Raw genomic sequence first — 20,875 nt, 5'->3', positions numbered from 1 at the left:
GATGTTTTTCCACAATTGCCTGGACACTGTCCTCTGTTGACCAGCATCAACCATGTCTATATAGCAATGGCCAAATTGTTGGCACCATTTCTCTAGAACTGGACATGACATTGCATGTGGTCCACATACTGCCAGAAATTTGTGGTTAATCTGTGTGCATTTAGACATTTTGCCGACGAGCACTGTACCATCTCGAGTACTTCAACTTTGGAATATGTTTTCAGTTGCTTTGCCATTTCAGTTCACACTACGATGCATCTGTTACCTGAACCACAGCAGAACTGTGTGTGCAGGAAATCTGGAACACGTACTCTCTTCTGACAACGTACAACTCTTGTTGTCTTAGCACCAGACGGCATGTGTATCATACTTTCTGAAGTCCCTACGTATGTTAATTTAGTGCATTGGTTACAAATAAAAATATAAAAATAAAATGAAATAAAATAAAATAAAAAAAGTGGCCAGATGATGTGGGATGGATCCCCAATATGATAAGACTTCAGACTTTTTAAATGTAACCAATGGCTTACTGTGACTAAAGCTTTGGTCAAATCTAAAAATATATCTGCAATCTGCATCTTCTGGTCTGACAGACAGTACACTTCACAAAAGAGCTTCCTAACAGTTGTGTTCACGCTTAGCTCAAGGTAGGAATTAGTGATATTTGTATATAATTGGAACATCTTTCTCACTTCCCTTTTTAAAGTTGTGCATCAATCTGTAAAAACAGTCTGTCAAGAACCCTTTTCCTCAGGAACGGGTACATGTATCAGGTTCAAATTTATGTCACATATTAAGATCTAAGGTCCCTTGGAGGTGTAAAAATTTTAATCTCCTAAGTTAATGCAATCAAAAGATACAGCCACTTATCTCAATCAAAATGTAGCTGCTTCCCACTGACCTAGAATCTCTAAATTTGGCAAGAAGCATGGTTTCACAGTACAAGTAAAGCAAAAAAATCTGAAACTTGTTAAATTGTAATTATATCACATAAAAATTATCTTTTACCATTTGAAAGTGCATTGCATTCATCATACAGCATACTAGACAAATATTACTGCGGACAACCATAAAATGTAAGGTATACTTATGTTTTAGAAAGGAAATAAAAATAGCTTTATCCCTGCTTGCTCCTTTGGATAGTTCTAGGAATCTGTGAGCTAGGTGTTAAACTCTGACAAAAAGAGTCTAGGGGAATATGTCATGCAGAAATGGAGATTTTTTTTTAATACCTGTGTTCCTCTGCTACCACCAAGAACACTTCCACCACTCATGAGACAGTTCACAGCTAAGTCAGTGATGCACATATATACGGACAATGAAATGTGACACTGTCATCAAGTATGCTTTATTCTAGTCTTTGCTCATAATGGTAATGTACAACTACCAGTTTTGCCTAGTAATGAAAATCTCCAGATCTGTGTTCAGATCCAACAATGGTACATTTTCACAGTAAGCTTTTGTTGGCCCTTGAGAATACTTCATATACTGTGATACACAACAGAAATGATTGCTGTTTTGTATTTTACTATCTGATATTACAGTTAAAGGGGAAGATTTTCACACTAGGCTTCCCTTTTAGCATCTTTGAATGCATATATGAAGGTATCATCATTGTCTAAAACTAATATTTTGTTACTGTTTTAAGCAAAGACTGGAAAGCGCACACTCGTACCCACAAACACGCGCGCGCACACACACACACACACACACACACACACACACACACACACACACACACACACACTTGCTAGCTTTATTAAACCTGATAAGTGCAGCTTCCATTCAGAGAACAGATCGTTTCACTCCATACTTCAATCACAAATAGTCATTATTTATGTAAATGATTTTGTACCATATGATGAGAAGGAAAGTTGCTACTCACCATATAGCGGAGACGTTGAGTCACAGATAGGCAAAACAAAAAGACTCGTAATTAAAGCTTTTGGCACATGTGTGTCTATTGTTGACAAAGGCCAATGGCAGAAAGCTTCAATTGTGAGAGTCTTTGTTATGCCTATCTGCAACTCAGCATCTCTGTTATATGGTACGTAGCAACTTTCCTTCTCATAATATTGTTACATTCCATCCTGGATTCTCCATTGTTTGATTTTGTACTATGGGTGTTTAAAAATCTCTTCAGTAAAAAAGGAGAGAGAGAGGATCGTGTCTGGAGTCATTAGAGAAATTATGGAAAACATTTATAATGACATTTGGTTATAGGACTTTACCCCACTATATTAATGAATGATTATAGTTGTGATGCGTAATACAGACACTTGTATTATGTACTGTCAAAATAATTCAGAATTATAACTAAATTTTACTTTAGATCACAAAAGGCATTTAGTTAAACATTTATTTTATGTATGATCTTGAAGTGGTAACATATAATCACTGGTAATAGGATACACACTTATTGAAATTACTTGTAAGCTTTGCAGAATCAGTAAACCAAAGGCATTCAGTGTCTAACAAGAGATGGCACATACAAATTACAGACTACTTTAGAAGCCTCCGCACCTTCATAAGCTTTGTTGCTGATGTTATGTACTCATCATCCTGCACGACATACTCTCGGTTGAAGTGACCAGAGAGAACCTTACGTGTGATGAGTTCCTGTAGTGCCTCAAGCAGAGATTTCAGCCGTGTCTTGCAATGGCGTGACCAAACTCTGGCAAGCCATGCTTGTCCCGTCACTGACAGGTGAGAGGCTGCCTTGCAAAGCTGTGGCAATGCTACCTGAAACAGTTTTATCAATACTGTGAAACATTAAACTTCAATTGTTTTTAGGCATGTTAACGAAACAGATTAATCTATACAAGCACATGTTATTACATCTTTGATTAATTTTTATGAAACAGCATATATAGATACAACCAACTAAAAGTAATACAATTAATAATAATAATAATAATAATAATAACAATAATCTATTATATTTATACTTAGTGCTAAAAAAACAGATTAACGAGTGCAGTTCCAGCCCATATTTTCCCCTGCACCATACATCACCAATATATGCACGCAGTAGTTTGCTTGTACTCTGTTTTAAAACAACTGCTTGGTTGCTAAAAGCTACAAAAAATAAAAATATGTTTTTGCAAATTCACTATTTGATATACCAACTATGCAAATTTTACTGTCCAAAAGATGAATATGAATATATTCTATGGTTAAGACAAGTGGTATACAATAAAACATGAAAATAATAACAGCAGAGGTGGTCTTCAGCTCCAATTTTTAAAGTCAAACTGAGTCCAGGAGTACATTCACTATGCAAATAAATATTACGACATGCTTATGCACGCACATTTCACTTTTCTCTAAGCATAAGCATTTAAACAGCACTGTGCTTAAGCCTGACTAGCCTCGCTACACAATTTAAATTAGCAGAATAAGGAAAATTTATTACACTCCTGGTGGAGAAATCAATGTCTGTCAACATTACAATTAGAAAGCCTGTTCAACCGGACAACTAGCTTGTAGTACCTGGAGCTCATTATGATTTCGAAGGGAGGATTGGGGGCAATAGCCCAGTTAATGGAGACTGAAAAAGGTTGAATAGGGGAAAAAAACTGTAGAGTTGAAAATTTTTGTACTGTGGTAGGAGGGAGGTGTTTAAACATCACTTTTTCATATTTTTCCTGAATAGCTTGAAAATCACAGCTTATACGTGAAAATGATTTCCAGTACAAAATTAAACTACATTAAAACTACTAGAAAAAAGGTACTATTCATTTTTATTTAGGACTGATAGTTTCAGTGGTGCAAGAGGGAGTGAGGGGGGAGCGAATTATTAAAAATTGTGTTTCATAGTATAAAATTAATGTATACTTTTATATGATGGAGGTTAAGAACAAACATTAAATTTGTGTACCACACCTAAGTGCAGTGAAACCGAACTGAGGTATAAATTCTATTAACACGCTATAATAAAATGGGGCATGGGGGGGGGGGGGGGGCAGCTTGTCGCGCAGGAAAAGCAGGTTGCTGGATTGTGGTGATGCGCTTCCCTCCATTATAGGTCTGCAAACTGAAGAGTAAGCAGGTGATTCCCAGCTATCTACGCCACTATGTCACTATAAACAACTACAGAGTGTTTCATAAATTTTTATGGTGGTTTACCTATATGGGTGTATGTTTTATTTTCTCTGTCTATTTTTATCCATTCATTTGCCTAAAGATTAAAACACAGTACACCTGCAGCAATCAAGCCTGCTGAGCTAGTGAGACAAGATGAAAACATCAATTTTCTCATGTTTGTAAAAACGCCTATTGGATGTTTCATCAATCTTCTATTGTCTGTCTTTTCCCATCCATGATAGAGAGAAGATTTAGATTTATGTTTAGTTCACTAATAATGTGTTATACTATAAAGTCAACTTCATTTACAAATTCCTTATTTCACCAATCTATCTATCTGCGCAACCAGTATCTGTAACACTTCAGAGAAGCAAGAAATTTAAGCAAAGCAAGGTGGGTACTGTAACACTGTCTTCAAAGAAGAAGACGAGGTAATATTATCTAATAATCCAATATTATATATTACAGATTTTTCGTGTGTACGAAAAATCATAAGCCTGGCATCTGGAGTTTGTGTTGCTGTACGTAAATTAGCTGACACACATGTTCCCCAGCAAATTGCTATTGTTTCGGTGCCAGTGAATTTCCATCATAATTATTTTTCTTAACATTATTAATTTATTAGCAGAACTTGTGAGCATGCCCTGGACAGTGCAAGATAGATTAGACACGTGCAATAATTAAACAATATGAAACATGTTGTTTAACATCCTATTGTACTAACTGTTTTTTATTTACCTTGTTTCACAATGGGAATAACATTGCTGAGAGAAAACCAAGGGTAAACACCACATGGTGTGCATAAATTATAAATGGTTAACTGGAGGAATTGTACCAACAACATTTAAGAAGATTGTCTATTAGGGAGGGAAGAACTCCAACTTACAGCTTGCATGACTGCGCTTGGCAATGCCTCGATCAAAAGTAGTATCAGTACCATACCCTATCCAGCCATAAATTTAAATCTTTTTAACAGCAAGAGAGATTTGGGTGAACATTATTTTGAAATGTGGGTACATAAACTGAACAGCAACCATAAGCAGCAATACTGGTGTAGGATACATCATGTACTGATTGGGAACACTCTTGAAATCAGTTTTAAGATTAAAATTCAACTTTATTTCATATTTACAACTTTAAAAAAGATTAAAAAATGGAACCAGTTAAAAAGGTTGTGCTGACTAATAAAATTAGTGTAGAGATACAAAATGTTGCTGCAATGAATGTGATGGCAAATGATAGTGACACTGAAAATATCGATCAAATTGATAACAACTGGGAATATTACACAAATTCAGTTTAAGCTGATGACAATGTCTTACCTCATCACACTATCATGCTCATGGTAGATGACACTAATTCCCAAATCTCACTGAGAAGCATTTTCTTGCATAAAGCCAGTGAAAGACACACTACTGCGCAATCAGTAATTTTCAATTTCTCCATGGCACAAGAACTTGTTCCAAATGTGGTGGAACAAGACACAGTAGGTACAGAGGGCACTAGTGTATCATCATCAATATATTCAATGCAGGGCACGTAGAAAGGCCTCGCTGACCTAATGAAGAATTTATTTAATAATTTTTCTACATAACAAACCAAAAAAACTTGAGGAAAGATTTCGTGATTTTATAAATGAACAAAACCAAACATCTAATGGTTTTAAGTATGACTTATCACACAGGTTTGACAATTTAAGACAAAATCTACGTACTGACCTTTCTAATGATTTAACATGAAAACTTACAGATACGGGGAGGAAATTAAAGGGGAAATTATTCACTGATTTGTCTCAGGAGATAAATAACCAAGATAAAAAGTGTCACCTATAGACCAGGCACAGGAAGCAATGGCAGGTAAGCTAAATATTGTTAGTGATGCACAGACTCAGATGCAAGAGGCTCCATCGAAAATTTGAAGAAATTTAGAAACTAGGACGGGTAATGTTTATGAGTTGCACTCTTTATATAAAGATCTGCTGAAGAAAGTACACGAGCTGACAAAAAATTGAGCAACTTAGATTTAGGCACTAAGTTCATAAAGAAAGCACAAGAAAAATCAAAACAGATGTAAAGAATTTAAAGGGCAGAGATGAAGTGGAAAAGCTAAATAAAGGTACGACCCTCGCACAATTCACACAAGAACATAAGACTTTTGTTGAAGCAGTTGAAGAGGTAGTAAAGGAAAGGAAAAATGAATTGATTGCTAGCTAGGACTGAGCTAGGCTTAAAGGCAGTGGAAGAGAAGTTGCAGAGCATTTTAATTCATGTTGCAGATGTCACAAGAGAGACGCCAATAACAAGCAATCAGTTGCAGTTGTGCACAATATACAGTAGTAATACTTATCAACCATTTGCTATCAGCTCTTCAGATGGAGAAGAAAGGAATTACAAAATTCAACGAGCACTGCCAATGTCAATACCAGCTGTGCAAACATATCCAAAGTATAATCATGCGCGTCCAAAGAATGCCACGGTGGCAACAGACAATACTGCATGTTTGTCTAATTAATTAGCACATGGGGGGTCTGCTCTGTCATAGGCAATTTCTAATTTTCTCAACAGAGGGTAATAGAACAAACCCTGTACTGTTTATCACAGCTTTTTGCAACATGTTACCCCACACTGGGCAGAAGCACAGATCTGGTTTGTTGTGAGATACACACAGGGTGATGTTTTATTGTGGGCAACAGATATGACCGAGATGCCATACCTATGAGCAATTTGAACAGGCTTTCTTGGACAAACACTGGTCCATAGCAGTCCAAAGCGATTATGTCGAGAGGGTTTCAACCCATCACCATTCAGTAGTAAACATGAGGGGCTGAGGATGTATTTAAAAAAAAATACTTAAACAAAACCAGGTATTATACACACAGTTTCCCATGTGGATGTACTGTAAAAAACTGAAAAGTCACCTGCCCAACCAATCAGGGAAAACCTGATCTCTACACCTGAAAATGATATAGTATTTCTTATCTGTACTCAACTTGATTAACCTAATATATGAAGAGGTTGCAACAGCAGCCACAGAACATTAATACATAGCGCACACCTCCACAAAAAATAACAGCAGAATGGAACCATGGCAATAACCAACAAGACTGGCACCCATATGCCCTTTACAATAACAACACAAGAAATTATTATGGTAATGGGGGAAACCAAAAGTACAAATGAGATTTCCAAGGAAATTACAAATAGAATTACAATAGACTGGCTTATACCTAACAGAGGGGTTGTGGCCAACAAGTTCATAATGCACCCCTGCAGGTGCAATACAGTAATTAGCAGGAACTGACTGCAAATAGACCATCCAGCAGTCCTCCTCTGACAATAACAATCAACGGAATAACAATTATATATCCAGTGGGAATTCAAGGTCAAGGAGAATTTAATTCCAGGGCAATATAGGACACGAACTGGCGAGGTCAAGCCCACAATGAGCAGACAGTTGAAGTTACTCACAATAAAGAGGCTAACCCCCCCCCCCCCCAACCAATCACAAAAGCACTAACATGTTGTGATAAGCATCCATTCACAGACCAACTTATTCAAATTACTTTCTCATATATGACCAAGGGGTGGATATGAAAGAAGAACTGTCTCAGGAAGATGTAAACAACTTAGAAAAGGATGATGGGGAGTCAGTGGAAGCTATAATTAATGTTCAAGTATGTATTCCAGATGTACCTGTGCATCGACAAATTTAATATTTCAAGGTCTGTTTAACGAGCTGCAGAGACTATGTTATATATCAATGGTGCAGAACTGTTGTATTCTGACCACACTGGAGAGCAAGTCAAAAGCAGTTTGAATTCAGGCATTAATACCCATTACCATCAGCAATTTTTCTCTAAGGTTTATTTTTCTGATAGTTAAAAACTTGTATTGGTCTTACTGGAATGGATGCCTTTGACAATACAAAGTATAGATTGACATTGAGCAAGGAAAACGTTTCTTTACAATCAACCAGCAGAGGTTATCAGTAAATTTAATTAAAATCAGCACAACTGAAAATACACTTAAATCAAGTGCTGATATTAGAGTACAATAGTCATGTCCGAACGTACTCTTTCTTGATAGACAAAAGGGTGAGCAACACAGCAAGAAACAAACACAGAGACAGTCCAAACTAAGGTAAGTTAATTTGTTTGTTAGAGTATCAGAAGGGACCAGCAGCACACTTCTTGTATGAAATTATACTCTGGTATGCACAAGTATTTAGAAAGTGCCACGGGGTAGTACAGGGTTACGAGTATGAAATGGATATTTACTCACAAGACATTCTTGTTTTCTTCATACCCAATTCCTTGGGCAAGGAGAGAAGCTCCGAGGAAAGAAACTGAAAGGATGATAAACTTGAAGATCATACAACCCTCCTGTTTCCCATGTTGTAGCCCTATTTTAGCTGTCGCCAAGCCCAACGGTAATGTCAGGCTTGTGCTTTACACCTGAAGTATAAACAAAATCATTTTTCCTGTCAGGACATACCCTGACAACCTTGAACTATCACTGAAATTTCACAATGTTAAATACCTCATTATAATTTATTTAAAAGCATTATATTGACAAATAGCATTACACGAAGATAGCAGAAAGTACAGTGTCTTTGTGTGTGGGGGCTGGAGCTATGAATTTTGTGTTTTGCTGTTTGGCTTGTAAGTGAGCATGGGTGTTTTTATTTCTGCAATGGACAAAGTTTTGGGACCAAAACTTCTCAGTAGAGTCACTATGTTGATGACCTGTTAATAGCTACTCCCACTTGAGAACATTCGAGGCTTTGTCACAGGTATTTTACCAATTAGCAGAATATGGGGTCACACCTAATGTAACGAAAAGAAAAGAAATGGTCAAATTCTTGGGTCATATTACCTCTTCACAGGTTATACTACCTGATCCACTAAAACTTGATGCAATCAAACATTATCCACCGCCACAGAATCAAAAAACTCAAGGAATATTTGGGTTTGGTCTCATTTTTTAGGAAATTCATTCTAGATCAGTTATTGAATAGCAATGCATTGCTGAATCTTTTGAGGATAAACAATCCACAGATATGGACCAATCAATGTCATGCAGACTTTGACAAAATGGAGGAAGCCTTATAATGTGCAAACATACTACACCAACCTGACACATACAGAATTTGTGCTTGAGTACAGGTGCCTTTTTACAGGAACTAGGAGCATGCTTATTTCATATCAAGGAAGATGATGGGGAATTGACACCTAAGGTAATAGGTTTTGCTGGTTGAACACTTTTTGAATCCGAGCAGTCAATAGCCTGTGCCAGAGCTCAAGCCTCTCAGGGTTACATGGGCATTTAACAAATTTGAGTACAAGTAATGGGATAAGCACACCACAAGTCTACTGTGACCATCAAGCAGTTTCTTTTCTATTGAAATGCAAATTATTACATCAAAGGTTAGGAAAGTGATGCATGTACTTGCAGGAGTTCAGTTCTGAAATTGTGTACATCAAGGGTAAAGAAAACAAACTTTGTCAAGTTTATCTTGAGGGTTCAATGAATTCTTAGAATTCACAGAACAGAATTCTGAACCTAGGGTTCTGCTTATGCAGGACAAGACACAACAACAATATTATGTAAAGATGTGTAAGAGTTTGGAGCAACTGCAAGAGGGATACCTGCAATGCACAAAGGTATCGTTAAAACTGTCTGAAAATGACGACGAGAATTTGAAGAATTTCTATACCGTATATAAAGGGCATTCAAAAAGAAACGAGTCAGAGGCATAATTACAGAAACCAGAACCGTATGTTAGAAGTATTGACTCTGGCTGTTGAGACACTTGTCCCACTCTGACAAGGCGGTGAATAGCTGCCTCATAAAATTCCCGGGGCTGCGATGTTAACCAGTGCCACATGTACAGCTGGACGTCGTCATCTGAGTTGAATTGTTTGCCCCCTTAGGGCCTTTTTAAGGGGTCCAAAAATGCTGTAATCACAGGGGGACTGTATGAAGGGTGGCTGAGAACCTCTCATTTGAATTTCTGCAGGAGTGCTGTAACTGTGTTGTCCATATGAGGCTTTGCATTGTCGTGGAGCAGAAAGACCCCATGGGTGAGATTGGCTGGTCATTTTGATTTGATTGCTAGGTGAAGGGTGGTCCAGGTTTGTGAGTAACGCTGGGCTTTCACTTTTGTCCCATGTGTTTACGCCATTTTTGGTCACCTTAAAAAGGCACTGAGGGGCAAACGATTCACTTCAGATGACGACGTCCAGCTGTACGTGCGGAACTGGTTAACCAGCTGTACGTGCGGAACTGGTTAACATCGCAGCCCCGGGAATTTTATGAGACAGCTGTTCACTGCCTTGTGTCACAGTGGGACAAGTGTCTCAACAGCCAGGGTCAATACTTCTAACATACAGTACTAGTTTCTGTAATTATGCCTCTGTCTCATTTCTTTTTGAACACCCCTTATACAAGGGAGAAAACAGTGGTGTGTGTGTGTGTGTGTGTGTGTGTGTGTGTGTGTGTGTGTGTGTACACACACCGCCAAGTTAGGTAGATTATTTCATTTTCTGCACTAAAAATGCACAACTCTTCTGCTGCTTGCCTTATGAATCACAGGCTACACAGTGCATGAACAATTCTGAGGTGGTTTATTTTCCACAAAGTGCATTAACTGGAATACAAGTATGAGTTACTAATAATACAAACACATATGGACGGATTCTATGTAGGTATCTGCACTCTGTTCTACACTGCTGGAGGGGAAATTGACGCGTAGTCATCCTATATGGGTTCTTCCAAGGAATGCAATCACCCATCACGAGCACTGCTCAGTTCTCAGTTAACAGAGAGAATACACCTCTCCAGCATTTCATGTCCAATTCTGTTATGTTGGTTTTGTGTTTATATAATGGAGTTCTTTTGAGTTTATTAAGTGAGTTTTTATTTAAATGATGTTACAATAAACAATGGCTGAGAAGTGTTTAATTTTTAATTATGTTGCCCGTTACCCATGTAGTGCTGGTGGGAAAGGGACTGGATTGGTAAATATGGCACCTTGCTACTGTTTATTGTTAACAGCTTATTGTACAGCCATACAACCATGTTGTCAGTTGGTTGAGAATTAATGAATGACAACAAAATTTCTTCACTAATCTCACCATTAATTGTATTACTGCATGAATCTCTTCCATTCAGGGATTGCTGGCACTTGTAGAGGAGGCTGCACTGAGTGGAGCCACTTAGGACACATCCACAGTATATCTTGCACGGTGGGTGTGAATATGTCAGATGGAATGGGACTAACCATGTTCAACTCTAGAACATTTATCTGGTGTAATGTATTGCTTGACATATGTTGAAAAATATGAATTTCCACAACACCTAGGAAACTTACTTCTGTTGCAGAAGGAGCTAGTTTAAGCTTCTGGGCCATTTCAGATGTTGGTACAGCTGTGGCTGGGGTGATGCATTCGACATCCCTCATGTGGAAAATGTTGCAGTCACTGATAGAGGGAACAACAAAATCGACATTGTCGAATATGCACTGACAGCATCTTACATTTGGGACAGGCTCTTCAATAAGGAAGACACATGACAGCTACAACTGTTGAGTTTTCTTATAGAATAGGTCACTTAACAAGCTCAGAGTAGTTTTGTCAACCCACATACGATAAGTGGACAGGAAATGCTGAGAAGGTATTCTGTCTGTAAATGAAATGCGAGCAGGGCTTGTATAGGGTGAAGTTGCCTTTCCTGGAAGAACACTACAGCTGCCCTACATGATTAAGAATTTATTTTCCCTCTAGCAGTGTAGAATAGTATGCAGAGATTTACATTGAATTTGTCCATATGTTTAAGTATTATTAGTAACTCATGCCAGTACTCCAATTAATGCACTTAGTGGAAAACACCTCCATGCATATCTGTGCACTGTGTCGCCAGTGAGTCATAAGGTGACTAGTGGAATTGTTGATGTAAGTTTATGCAACAGCCTGCAGTTTTTTTTACAGTGACGTAGTGGAGTAGGGAAAGTGGGGAGCACCTTCTCACTCACCAGTTTGCAGACCTATGAAGGAAGTAAGTTCATGACCATTATCCAGCACCCTTCCTTCCCTCACATGACTATCCCCCCCCCCCCCCCCCAATCCTATTGTGCCTTGGATGGCACTGATCCAACAAATGACCTAAGTTGGCAATACTGCCACAACTGCAATTTATGAGATCACTGCTAAATGGCCTGTTTATCTGTAGGCCAGCAAGGAGAAGGTGGACAGTAACAGTATTGAGCTGGAGGAGGAAGTGGCCAGTTGGGACTGCATTCCTCGTAAACAGACTTCCGCAGCTGGTTTGGTTTGTGCACGTACATTTATGCGCTGAAAATTTTTTGTATCTGACATCTGTATCCTGCTGGGCCTGTACGATGGAAGAGTGTGCATTTGTGGTGTGTGTAATGAGCATGGACTGCACTTACTCTTTGTGATAAAAGGTACTGTCAGTTTTTTCTGAATGCAGTGTTGGACAGCGGTGAGCTGTATTTAATCCATAAACAGACTTGTGTTCCTGTATTAAAGAACACAAGTCTTTCTTTCAGTGCCGACATTTCTGTTTGCTATTTTCTAAATCCGAGTTGCACTCATGTGATTAACTAACAGTTACTGGAATGTGTACTAATATTTACACTGGCCAGGTGTTTTAGTGCAAGAAACAAATGTTAAACTGCCTTGATGTTAAGAACAGTGATTACTGGCTATTAACTGTAGTCTGTTGCATATTCAATTGCCTTTACATTTATTACCTGAAAGAATGATGTGCTAAATGTCTGCCACATGTGGGAAAGAGAGTGACACGTGCAGCATGTAGGGAACAAGGTAAGCTAACATTTTTTTATTCCTTATATTACTATGAATGTACTAAATCTATTATAATAGTATTTTCTTATGTTGGTTGGGTGTTTGAAAGATAGTTTTTCTTATGACTTCTGCAACAGTTTTCTAGGTAGCTTCATTGCCTATGTTTGTGTAACAATCTGCCGAAGAGAACCATATGATAGAGAATTTTCTTTGGTCATTATGGCTGTACGTGTGTATTGCCTGATTTAATCTTTTACAATTAAGCCACCCTTGCTGGCCTGTCTTAATTAAAATATATTTTCCACAAGGACATTAATTGTTCCTTCAGGTGAGAATTTTTTACTGTTGTCTTGCATGACAGCCTTTCTTTTCTCTAATATTGAGTTTTCTGAATTCGTGTTACTGGCAAAACCTGTTCAAATAATTGAAATACATGTTGCCTAAATCTGTCTCAATTAACAGTTATTTGCTGAACTGTTTTCTTAAGTGATTTATATTAGTGAAGGCTTAAGTAGCTTTGGCTCATTCTTAAATTCATACTTCTTGGAGCTGTGACTACATGTAAATTGGCTTTGGCATGTTGAAGAGGGTTAATGTTGAATTTAATCACAGTTCCAACAAATGTTTTAGTTCAAATGTTTCATCCAAGCTTACTCAATCACTGCACCCTTTTAATCTTGACAGCCCTGTGCTCCACAACATCATTTCATCCCTGTAACACAATTAATACCTCAATATGGTTCAACTGTGCTTTACTGACATACAAACAATTAAACATTAATTTTGCAACATTAAAACATCAATTTTTTTTAATAATTTGCGATTTCTCTGTCCCCTGCAATGCTGGAACTACTGGTTCTGCCTCTATTGTAGGAAATTTAGTGTTGTTTGACTTTGTACTAGGGAACATTTACACTAGAAGTGGCAATTTTCAAGTTATCCCAGAAAAACACGAAAAGTTATCTTTAAACCCCTCCCCAATCCCACAGTTGCGTTGCAGTCGTGACAACGAGCAGATGCACGGCAGCAGTCTCTCGTCCACTGCCGTGGCTACTGTGTGTTTATGTCTCGTGAGAGGTTCGTGATTTTGTGTTGTCATAACAACATCCCGTAACATGTATAACTTAAACAGAACAGATTGTATCCAGTGCATCTTCGATCGGAACTCTTCATGTCCTACTGCTTTAGATATTCACAGCTGGGTACGTGAGGAACTTAAGATTGTTCATGTAGATATTATGGGATTTCAATTGGATTTCATTTTGAACACTCTCTTTATAAGACTGAAAATTTCAGAGTTATGTGAAAATATTGTAACTTATACTGGTGGTAATCGGTAGTTTAAACATTTTGATGGCTCGATTAGTGACGAGGAAATTGTACATGCTGGCTACCGGAACTGTAATGTACACATATTCAATCTGCTGTTAGAAGCTTTGAGCGACGATATGTCCCTGTGGAACTGTTCTTAGCATCACTAATGAAAAGTGGTCATCTGTTTGCATCTACCAAGTTGACAGTGGTGTTAAGAATGTTCGAGCTGATTTGAAGAAGCATATACCTTTGTATCTGTCCGTTGGTGGCATATGGACATTCATACTGTACAGGCCCACCCTGCCCCACCTGCTGTTTTTGCGGGTCAGTTGATCAGCAGCTGGAGCTGGCAGCTGCACTTCCCCTAACTGAGGGGAACTGGAGGAAGCTATGGTGATGGGAGAGGCACCATCCCACAACATGGAAGGTGTGGGTGACACCCCATGTCCCACTGCAGGCACCGTCGATGCCGAAAGGGTGACATCTGCCACTCATTCAGGTATTTGATATTCCTGGCGAATTGAGCAGTGTAATTCCAATTAGAAGTAACGATGTGGACATCCTTAACTCTATAGGCTCCACTCAGTGTTCCAATGATGAAATACAACCCGAACAGTGACATAACAAGAGCACAACTGGCAAAGGAACAGGAGACACCTTACATTTGTCACCCATAAAGAAAATAATTTGCGTCATGCATTCTGAGGCACAGAAGAAAGCTGACCAACTAAGCCTACTCTATTGAAAACGGTCACGTCCATTAAGGGTGCTGCACCCTGGTTGGAATCTACACCCGATAACACTGTTGGCACTACAGCCATGGAAAAAGACCCACCTGCAACATCCCCGGTATGCCGAATCAAGATGGAATGCCACCACCTACCGCAATGCACACACAACCTCCCAATGCAGTGCCATAGTTATCGTATCACTACACTCAATATTAACCTGATAACGTGCGGCCATAAAATCTGTTCTCTTGCCGACTTTTGGTACACAACTGTGGTTGATATTGCTCTTCAGGAAGTTACCACTACCTTTATTGTTATTTCAGATTATACAGCCATTTTTAATATGAGTAGTGAAGATTCTACTAGAACTGCAATCTTGATGCATGACTGCATCCCCTTACTAATGTCCAGTGTCTTCTTAATGGTTGAAGCATTTCATGTACTATCAACAAAACACGGATAATAAACCTCTATGATACTAATACAGATGTTGCAAATATAAGCAATTATATCCACTACAATCTTTGGCATAGTGAGGGGTTTGTAGGACAGAGACTGGGGAGACATAATGTGTGATAGCAAATGTTATCAGAGTTTCTTTAAGTGTAATTCCAATGCAGCTTTACTGTATGATTAAAAGATGATGGCGTCCTCTTGGGTAAAATATTCCGGAGGTAAAATAGTCCCCCATTCGGATCTCCGGGCGGGGACTACTCAAGAGGACGTCGTTATCAGGAGAAAGAAAACTGGCATTCTACGGATCGGAGTGTGGAATGTCAGATCCCTTAATCGGGCAGGTAGGTTAGAAAATTTAAAAAGGGAAATGGATAGGTTAAAGTTAGATATAGTGGGAATTAGTGAAGTTCGGTGGCAGGAGGAACAAGACTTTTGGTCAGGTGATTACAGGGTTATAAATACAAAATCAAATAGGGGTAATGCAGGAGTAGGTTTAATAATGAATAAAAAAATAGGAGTGCGGGTTAGCTACTACAAACAGCATAGTGAACGCATTATTGTGGCCAAGATAGACACAAAGCCCACGCCTACTACAGTAGTACAAGTTTATATGCCAACTAGCTCTGCAGATGATGAAGAAATAGATGAAATGTATGACGAGATAAAAGAAATTATTCAGGTAGTGAAGGGAGACGAAAATTTAATAGTCATGGGTGACTGGAATTCGTCAGTAGGAAAAGGGAGAGAAGGAAACATAGTAGGTGAATATGGATTGGGGGGAAGAAATGAAAGAGGAAGCCGCCTTGTAGAATTTTGCACAGAGCATAACTTAATCATAGCTAACACTTGGTTCAAGAATCATAAAAGAAGGTTGTATACCTGGAAGAATCCTGGAGATACTAAAAGGTATCAGATAGATTATATAATGGTAAGACAGAGATTTAGGAACCAGGTTTTAAATTGTAAGACATTTCCAGGGGCAGATGTGGATTCTGACCACAATATATTGGTTATGAACTGCAGATTGAAACTGAAGAAACTGCAAAAAGGTGGGAATTTAAGGAGATGGGACCTGGATAAACTGAAAGAACCAGAGGTTGTAGAGAGTTTCAGGGAGAGCATACGGGAACAATTGACAGGAATGGGGGAAAGAAATACAGTAGAAGAAGAATGGGTAGCTCTGAGGGATGAAGCAGTGAAGGCAGCAGAGGATCAAGTAGGTAAAAAGACGAGGGCTAATAGAAATACTTGGGTAACAGAAGAAATAATGAATTTAATTGATGAAAGGAAAAAATATAAAAATGCAGTAAATGAAGCAGGCAAAAAGGAATACAAATGTCTCAAAAATGAGATCGACAGGAAGTGCAAAATGGCTAAGCAGGGATGGCTAGAGGACAAATGTAAGGATGTAGAGGCTTGTCTCACTAGGGGTAAGATAGATACTGCCTACAGGAAAATTAAAGAGAACTTTGGAGATAAGAGAACCACTTGTATGAATATCAAGAGCTCAGATGGCAACCCAGTTCTAAGCAAAGAAGGGAAGGCAGAAAGGTGGAAGGAGTATATAGAGGGTTTATACAAAGGCGATGTACTTGAGGACAATATTATGGAAATGGAAGAGGATGTAGATGAAGATGAAATGGGAGATAAGATACTGCGTGAAGAGCTTGACAGAGCACTGAAAGACCTGAGTCGAAACAAGGCCCCGGGAGTAGACAACATTCCATTAGAACTACTGATGGCCTTGGGAGAGCCAGTCCTGACAAAACTCTACCATCTGGTGAGCAAGATGTATGAGACAGGCGAAATACCCTCAGACTTCAAGAAGAATATAATAATTCCAATCCCAAAGAAAGCAGGTGTTGACAGATGTGAAAATTACCGAACTATGAGTCTAATAAGCCACAGCTGCAAAATACTAACGCGAATTCTTTACAGACGAATGGAAAAACTAGTAGAAGCCGGCCTCTGGGAAGATCAGTTTGGATTCCGTAGAAATGTTGGAACACGTGAGGCAATACTAACCTTACGACTTATCTTAGAAGAAAGATTAAGAAAAGACAAACCTACATTTCTAGCATTTGTAGACTTAGAGAAAGCTTTTGACAACGTTAACTGGAATACTCTCTTTCAAATTCTGAAGGTGGCAGGGGTAAAATACAGGGAGCGAAAGGCTATTTACAATTTGTACAGAAACCAGATGGCAGTTATAAGAGTCGAGGGGCATGAAAGGGAAGCAGTGGTTGGGAAAGGAGTGAGACAGGGTTGTAGCCTCTCCCCGATGTTATTCAATCTGTATATTGAGCAAGCAGTAAAGGAAACAAAAGAAAAATTCGGAGTAGGTATTAAAATTCATGGAGAAGAAGTAAAAACTTTGAGGTTCGCTGATGACATTGTAATTCTGTCAGAGACAGCAAAGGACTTGGAAGAGCAGTTGAACGGAATGGACAGTGTCTTAATAGGAGGATATAAGATGAACATCAACAAAAGCAAAACGAGGATAATGGAATGTAGTCAAATTAAATCGGGTGTTGCTGAGGGAATTAGATTAGGAAATGAGATACTTAAAGTAGTTAAGGAGTTTTGCTATTTGGGGAGCAAAATAACTGATGATGGTCGAAGTAGAGAGGATATAAAATGTAGACTGGCAATGGCAAGGAAATCGTTTCTGAAGAAGAGAAATTTGTTAACATCGAGTATAGATTTAAGTGTCAGGAAGTCGTTTCTGAAAGTATTTGTATGGAGTGTAGCCATGTATGGAAGTGAAACATGGACGATAACCAGTTTGGACAAGAAGAGAATATTAGCTTTCGAAATGTGGTGCTACAGAAGAATGCTGAAGATAAGGTGGGTAGATCACGTAACTAATGAGGAGGTACTGAATAGGATTGGGGAGAAGAGAAGTTTGTGGCACAACTTGACTAGAAGAAGGGATCGGTTGGTAGGACATGTTTTGAGGCATCAAGGGATCACAAATTTAGCATTGGAGGGCAGCGTGGAGGGTAAAAATCGTAGAGGGAGACCAAGAGATCAATACACTAAGCAGATTCAGAAGGATGTAGGTTGCAGTAGGTACTGGGAAATGAAGAAGCTTGCACAGGATAGAGTAGCATGGAGAGCTGCATCAAACCAGTCTCAGGGCTGAAGACCACAACAACAACAATTCCAAGTATGTGGACTTGCCTTCAAAGAATGAGATAGGCAGTATGTTCCATGGAGGTCAGGATAAGATAATTTTCGTGTGTCAGAATAAACTACAGAATGCATTTGAAACTTAAGATTACTCCAAATTATCTGCAGTAATTATCTGAAAAATTGGCCTTTATGCTTGCAGACCCACAGCATGTTGCCCATTAACAACATGGTACAGTAGGATCTAAGAAATTATGACAGAGCACCACCATAGACGGGTTCATAACAAATTGAGTCTAGTTTGGTTCTAGGACAGACAATAGCTCAGGCCAATAATGGAAAAACTTTTTTGCTGAAAATACCTTATTCTTATGTTTTTTAGGGTTTATGTTTAAAAAACTGTATCACCCACCATTTCTTCACATTTTACAGTTAAATTTATTAAATTAAGTGATTTTTAAAAGAATTTAACAGATTTTATATAGTTAAAATAATTTGAAAAGGAGGTGTAATGATTGTAGATGACATTGATAGCACGTGAAAAAGGTTTATCTATCATACTTTGGACCTAAACTTGGTGATCAAGATAAATCATGGGTGCTGCATACGGTATGTTACGTGTGCGTGTGTTGAAGATCTGAGAAAATGGTCCAAAAAGGAGGAAAAAGACCTTTAGATTTGCTGGTCCTATGATCTGGAGGGCGCCAAGAAATCATTTCGATGACTGCTACTTTTGCAGTGTTGATATTACTGGTCATAATTTGAAAAACAATAAGGTAATAAGCTACCCTAACCTTCTGTCCACCATACGACCACTAGGGCATGGTGTAGATTTGCCAGTTCCTGAACCACCGGGTGATTTAAATTCTATCCAACAGAAGTATTTTCTGATGTACAATCTGATTTACATGAACCAGATGATGATGAATTCCATTATAATACAGAAAGTCTAGAACCCAAATTGTTTACTCAGACTGAACTTAACGATTTGGTTAGGGATCTGGGCTTAACAAAAGAAAAAGCTGAATTGCTTGGCTCTAGGTTAAAATAAAAGAACTTCTTGGCAGTTGGAACCAGCATATACATGTATAAAAAGATAGAGCAGCAATTGTCAAAGCTTTTTCAACAAGAAGGTGATTTAGTGTACTGCTCAGACATTCCCGGTCTGATGAATGAATTTAGTATTGAATGCAAAAAGGTAGACTGGAGGCTGTTTATTGATTCATCCAAAACTAGTTTAAAGGCTGTTTTATAACAATGGTAACATGTGCACCTACACCTGTTGGACATTCTGTACATATGAAAGAAAGCTATGAAAACCTAGAAATAGTGCTAAATAAAATAGGCAAAAATGGTACGTGGCAACCTAAAAGTAACATGCATGCTCCTTGGTCAGTAAGGTGGCTTTACCAAATTTCCATGTTTCTTGTGTGGATGGGACAGTAGGGCTAGGGATCAACAAGTGCAAAAATAACTGGTCTGTGAGGGAGTCTTTAAAACCTGGCGAGAAGAAAATTCTACACAAAAACCTTGTAGATCCAAAAAACATACTCCTACCACCTCTACATATAAAGTTTGGCCTAATGAAACGGTTTGTAAAGGCTTTGCCTAAATATGGACCATGTTTTAAGTATCTCTGCCAAAAGTTTTCACACCTTTCAGAAGATAAACTAAAAGAAGGCATCTTTGTTGGACCTGAAATTAGAAAATTGATTTTTTATGTTAACTTTGAATCCATGGTGACCTTAAATGAGAAAAAGGCATGGATATCATTCAAGCAACTCGTTACAAAGTTCTTGGGACATGAAAAAGACCCAGAATATGTTTCTATTATAACTACAATGTTAAAGAAGTTTAAAACTTTAAGATGTTTAATGAGCCTGAAAGTTCACTTTTTGAACAGTCACCCTGATTATTTCCCAGACAATATGGTAGATGTTAGTAAGGAGCAAGGAGAGCATTTTCACCAGGACATTAAAGTGTTGGAAAAATGCTACCAAGGCCACTGGAACACCAACATGACGGGGGACTATTGTTGGTCACTTTACCGAGAAGTTCAGCAAGTGACTCATCGTAGAAAAAGCTACATAAGAAGCTTTAAAGACAAAAGAGAAAGAAAATGCAAACCAATTCCAGCTGACAAGTGAAACCACTATTAACACATATCATTGTTTCAAGTAGCTTACTGTAAATACAAACTATGCTTATGTTGTAACAAAGCGTTTCATTAATTTCCCCATTTTCTGTATAGCACAGGATTTTTATACTATACAATAAAAAGTATATTGCTCAGAAACTATGGGTGATATAAAAAACTAAGGCTGGATTT

General features: G+C 38.3%; 1 protein-coding gene across 2 annotated transcripts in view; it reads right to left on the bottom strand.

The window, feature by feature from the left end:
- The window catches only part of LOC126198485 (ubiquitin-protein ligase E3A), a 133,917-nt gene that overhangs the window by 70,798 nt on the left and 42,244 nt on the right, over positions 1-20,875 (bottom strand). For both annotated transcript variants that reach the window (XM_049934854.1, XM_049934855.1), the window contains exon 5: positions 2,524-2,742. In XM_049934854.1, the coding sequence (XP_049790811.1) occupies positions 2,524-2,742 (219 nt within the window). The remainder of the gene's footprint in view (positions 1-2,523; positions 2,743-20,875) is intronic.

This window comes from Schistocerca nitens, chromosome 8 (assembly GCF_023898315.1).
Source record: "Schistocerca nitens isolate TAMUIC-IGC-003100 chromosome 8, iqSchNite1.1, whole genome shotgun sequence".
Lineage (NCBI taxonomy): Eukaryota > Metazoa > Arthropoda > Insecta > Orthoptera > Acrididae > Schistocerca > Schistocerca nitens.
The sequence above is the reverse complement of the archived record's forward strand: the minus strand, read 5'-3'. Positions and strand labels throughout refer to the sequence as shown.